At 44.7% G+C, this 5528-nt stretch overlaps 1 protein-coding gene across 1 annotated transcript; it reads right to left on the bottom strand.

Annotated features, from left to right (window-relative positions):
• Positions 1–1016: 1016 nt before the first annotated feature.
• Positions 1017–3407, bottom strand: LOC147884729 (pentatricopeptide repeat-containing protein At3g63370, chloroplastic-like). The gene has a single exon (XM_087397170.1). The coding sequence runs from the start codon at positions 3366–3368 to the stop codon at positions 1128–1130; it is 2241 nt and encodes a 746-aa protein (XP_087253296.1). The 5' UTR covers positions 3369–3407; the 3' UTR covers positions 1017–1127.
• Positions 3408–5528: the final 2121 nt, after the last annotated feature.

Raw genomic sequence — 5528 nt, forward strand, 5'->3', positions numbered from 1 at the left:
CATCTGCCACACCATCCCTTACTCTAGCAAGCTGTTTCTCCAGCTTGTGTTTCTGGCTTTTCCTAGTCCTCATTACATGTTTGGCATATCTCGTCAATTCTTTAATATCATAATCCCAAATGGTCCATTTTACAAACCCTTTTTGTACTCATGCTGTGCATCCATGGCACACCAACTATGAGTTCTTGGCTCTTGTATAGGCATCCCCCTACCATTTATGGGGTAGTGGCCGAAGGCTGTAGAGCTATTAAGGGTGCACATTTCATGCCAGGTTCAAGCCCTCATCCCCCTCAGACAGATAAGATCATGCCTGCCTGCTCTCAAATCCCTCCCACTTTGTTTTCATCCATGCAAAGGCACCCCCTGTGGTCAAATCCTTTTGTGTATCAGGTGCTCTCAATTCAAAGCATATCTTGAGTCACTACTCATCCTGAGTGATGATTCATTATGTAATCATGTTGCAATCATCACCTGTCATGCATAACTCGCTCCCTGAAGAGCCCTTATTTCTTTCCATAGTCTAGTCCTCTCAAAAGAACGGTGCAGGGTATAAATACAGGTCAGTAAGAACTCAATATCCTCCATTTTCAAAAATCACAATCAGCATTTCACTTATGTCTACCAGGATTGCAGTGCCTGTAAAGCCTCTCTTAGGGCAATTGAAGAACCATTGAAACAGCTGAAACTTCAACTGTAATTCAGCCACAAAGTGTTCTCCCAGCTTAAGTAAGAATTGACAAGGAGCCAACAATTGAAATGCAAAGAAGGCAACCTTACTTTAACCTCGCCCCCTGTTTGGAAGCCCCTCATTGTCCTTAGCCCTTTGATTCTCATCCAACGACATTTTTGTGCTTGTTCTTTCTCCTGTGGAGACCTATTTGGTAGGCTCTTTGGAAGGGCTCGAAGATGACACTGTGGAGGCATCCTTGGGTCTTCATTCTTCTCGTCCTCTTGCTCCGGCAGATTCTCTTTTTGAGGCACCAGAGAGCAAACTTTCCCACCTCCCTGCATTCATAGCATGTATTGCAGCCCGCCCATCCTGATTTTGAGGCACAATTCCACGAACTCTGTCCTGACTTCTTCCATGCTTGTTCTCTGTTCTTTTACTGTCATTGCCCCAACATTGCTCAGTCCTCCTGCATGTGAGCTTCTCCATAGATGTTAGACATCAAGACATAAGCTGCAGGATGCTTTTCATCCAATTGCACTGCATGTTCAAAGGCCTGTCTTCCAAGCTCCAAATTACCCCACGTTCGACAAGCACCCAACAGAGTATGCCACACTGCAAGATTAGGATGGAAAGGCATCTTCTTCACCATTGCTACTGCCTCATCCATTTGACCTGCACGGCCAAGGAGATCTACCATACAAGTGTGATGCTCAATAGTTGGAGTAATGCCATGGTCTTTGGTCATGGCATCAAAGTACTTCTGGCCCTTCTCTAATTGACCTGTGTGACTGCATACAGTAAGAACGCTAACGAATGTGACACCGCTTGGCTGTATGCCTTCTCCTCTCATTCTCTCAAGCATAAAGAAAACGATCTCACTTTCTCCAAGTTGGGCATACCCTGCGATTAGCGCAGTCCAGGAGACTACATCTAGAAGTGGAAGCTTGTCAAATGTTTCCCTTGCCTTTGCAAGGGACCCACATTTGGCATACATATCGACCAAGGCATTGCCAACAAAATAATGTGTTTCCAACCCCTTCGTGGCAATCTTAGTATGTATTTTTTGACCTTTGTCCATGGCGCCGATGCTGCCACAAGCTTTCAAGCTGCAAACAAACGTGAGAGCATCTGGAGAAAGACCCTCCAATTGCATCTGTTCAAAACAGTTCAGTGCTTCCTCACCAAGCCCATGTTCAGCATATCCTGCAATTAGTGCATTCCAGGAGACTACATCCCGAACTGGAAGCCTATCAAAAGCTTCACATGCTTTTGCAATTGAACCACATTTGGCATACATATCAACCAAAGTGTTACCAACTAAAAGACTACTTTCCAACCCCCTCTTAGCAATCTCAGAGTGTATTTCTTTGCCTTTGTCTATGGCTCCTATATTGCCACAAGCTTTCAAGCTGCAAACAAATGTTAGAGCATCCGGAGAGAGAGCCTCCTGTTGCATCTCTTCAAAACAGTTTAGTGCTTCTTCACCAAGCCCCTGTTTGGTATATCCAGCAATTAGTGCATTCCATGAGACTACATCGCGAACAAGAAGCCTATCAAAGGCTTCCCGTGCCTTTGCAAGCAAGCCACATTTAGCATACATATCAACCAAGGTGTTGCCCACAAGAAGATCTCTTTCCAATGCCCTTTTAGAAATCTCAGCATGTATTTTTTGGCCTTTCTCTATGGCTCCTATGCTACCACATGCTTTGAAGCTGCCAACAAACGTGAGAGCGTTTGGAGAAACTCCTTCAAGTTCCATCTCTTCAAAACAAATCAGTGCTTCCTCACCAAGCCCGTGCTCGGCATAGCCTAGGATTAATGCATTCCATGAGACTACATCTCGAACTGGAAGCCTGTCAAATACTTCCTGTGCTTTTGCAAGCGAGCCACATTTGGCATACATATCAACCAAGGTGTTGCCAACAAAAAGTTCTCTTTCAAACCCCTTTCTGGCAATCTCAGCATGTATGTCCCGCCCTTTGTCTATGGCACCTATGCTGCCACAAGCCTTCATGCTGCAAACATACGTGAGAGCATTCGGGGAGACACCCTCCAGTCGCATCTGTTCTAAACAGTTCAGCGATTCCTTACCAAGCCCATGTTTGGCATAGCCTGTGATTAGTGCAGTCCATGAGACTACATTTTGAACTGAAAGCTTGTCAAACACTTCTCTTGCTCTTGCAAGCAAGCCACATTTGGCATACATGTCGACCAAGGCATTCCCAATAAAAGGATCTGTTTCGAACCCCTTTCGAGCAATCTCTGCATGTATTTTTTGGCCTCTTTCTGCATGTTTCAGCCTAGCACAAGCCTTCAGCAGGGCCACAAACGTATACTTGCTAGGATGTACAGTCTCCCCTTGCATTTTCTGGTACAGGTTGAGGGCATGCTGTGATTCCCTACATTCAATATAACCGGTAATGAGAGAAGTCCAAGAATACACATTCCGATCAACCAATCTGTTAAAGACCTGCCCAGCATCGTACACGCTTCCAGCTTCCACCAACATTGGGACGAGGTAGTTCCCAAGAGATATATGAGCTTCCAGCCCAATTCTGCATATGTAGGCATGCAAGCGTTTGGCATACGCTAGATTCTTCCTTTTCCTGCACTTATGTAAGACGCATGTAAAGCTCTCCACTGAAGGCAGGTGGGGATCCTGTTCTAAAGAAGTGAGTGCCTCCTCTAAGCTAAGCATCTCCCAGCCACTTTTCTCTCGCAGTTCTTGTACTGTAGATGCATTCACCCAGCAAAGGCCAGTCTTGCGACAGTTCTCCACCAAACCACGGCCCTCGTGCATTGACCGGACCTGACCACTGGATACATTGGCCCTGTACATTCCCTTACTTCGGGACTCGTTTTTATCGAGCATGACGTTAAATTTGTACCAGTCATCTATGCATAGCGATTGCTTTGTACCAGTCGTCTATGCATAGCGATTGCTTTGTATCAGTCGTCTATGCAGAGCGATTGCTTTGTGGTTTTATGCTCAAACTGTGAAATCTTGGGTTTCATATACAGTAGAGAGAATTCTGTCGAGACTCGTCGCACACTTGGTTTGCTGTTTTGGGTGTTTCACCAAGCACATGACGGTTTGCTCTTTTTGGGTGTTTCACCAATCACATCGCTTGCTTTCCTTGAAAGTTGAGGCTCCAGGCCCGGACATGTCAGCTAGGAAGTCCTTTAGCTATCAAGATCACCTGTTTTGGAGGCTGAAGAGTGATATAAAATGAACAAAACAAGATGAATTTCATTCATGTGGCCTGCCCAGAGAGAAGAAGAAGAGAGAGAGACGGGAGAGAGAGAGAGAGAGAGAGAGAGAGAGAGAGAAGGAGAGAAGAGAGAGAGAGAAGGGGAGGCCAAAGAAGAAAGTTGAAAGTGCCTTACAACAGGGACCAATCACCTTACCTATGTTTCCTTTCTTATCACACATCTTCACTAAGGCCTTCCCATGGCAGGCCAACAAGGTGAATGATATTTAATCATTCATAAGACTTGCCAGAGATTATTAAAGCGAAAAAGAATATAGTGGACATGGTGTGTAGGAAGACTTCGATAGATACTGAAATTAAATGGGGGAGAGAGGGAGAGAGAGAGAGAGAGAGAGAGAGAGAGGTGGAGGATTTCAAGGGAAAGAAATAGCAAGTGGGGAGTTGGACCAATCATAAAATTCAAGAGTTTCACAAAACAAAAATTTTTAATTTCGCTTCTTACACAACGCGCCTTCACTTAAACCTAGCCAGGGGCAAAGCCAAAAAGATCGCCTGCTGCAAACCTAATTGCTCCTCGGGCCCATGCTCTAGAGAAGAGGGCACCCCAAAAATCAGATTCGATAGAGACAGGGTGGTTTGCAAATCAGGCCCTTGCCCTCATTTGGAAGGCCCATGTTGGGGTCAGTGAAGTCTCCAACTCATTTTTATAGCAACACCCGTAACTTGGTAAATGAGCCACAAATCATCATCATCATTTGCCACATCCATTGAATGCCCATATTTGCTTTATTGGGGCTCATATTTGATCTAAGTCAAATGTGAACCTTTGCTTGCTCTTAAAATCATGGCAAGAGTGCATTCAACTAAGGAACCCTTTCAAAATCAAGAGGTTCTACTAGTCGATCATCGGAATATGGAGAACTACCTATAGAGCTCATCTACAAATTAGATTCATGGACATAGAAGACTACAAAGATGGTACCACCTTCTAGTGCGGCCACACCTGGGGATTAAGAACTACAAATGTCACCATTTTCTGAAACTTAGAAGCCGTATATGTTCAACAATAAAGATTTGATCTCCACCTATCAGTGTCCTTCATAGGTGACCCTACGTCGATATATGTAAGATTTAATCTCCACACTGATTATATCCTTCATGCATAAAAATGTCCCCTCATATGTGTAGCTTAAGTTTAAAAACCCCCCCTCACAAATGGATTAATTAGTTAGCGGTGTGTGTGAAAGGGGTGAAAAAGTCTTTCACAAAGCTTGGTTAAGGAAGTATCCCAATAAAAAACTTTATGCCTCCTTGCCTCTCAACTCTTTACGCTCTAGTCCCCAAGCTTCGTTTCACCCTCCATTGAGACTCTTCCTCAACTCTTCCCTTCTCCCCTTCTTTCCAACACTAGACAACTCTTACTTTGGCTCTCCACTACTCAACCTCTCCCGTAACTCCCTCATCCTGTTCTCCTCCCCTTGCCTTCCCATCTTCTTCGCCCCCTTCTTGCCTACTTTATTGGTGGTCTTTTGTACACTAGCTATATAAAATTTAGGGGTTAACGGTTGGGATTGAGTTCAACTAGAAGGGTGGGATTTTTGTGAGCGTACACGAGCACACACTCTCTCCTCTCTCTTCTTCTCCAC

The sequence above is a fragment of the Dipteris shenzhenensis genome, chromosome 26, assembly GCF_047967505.1.
Source record: "Dipteris shenzhenensis isolate YYH24624 ecotype China chromosome 26, Dip_SZ_1.0, whole genome shotgun sequence".
In the NCBI taxonomy this organism is placed as follows: Eukaryota; Viridiplantae; Streptophyta; class Polypodiopsida; order Gleicheniales; family Dipteridaceae; genus Dipteris; species Dipteris shenzhenensis.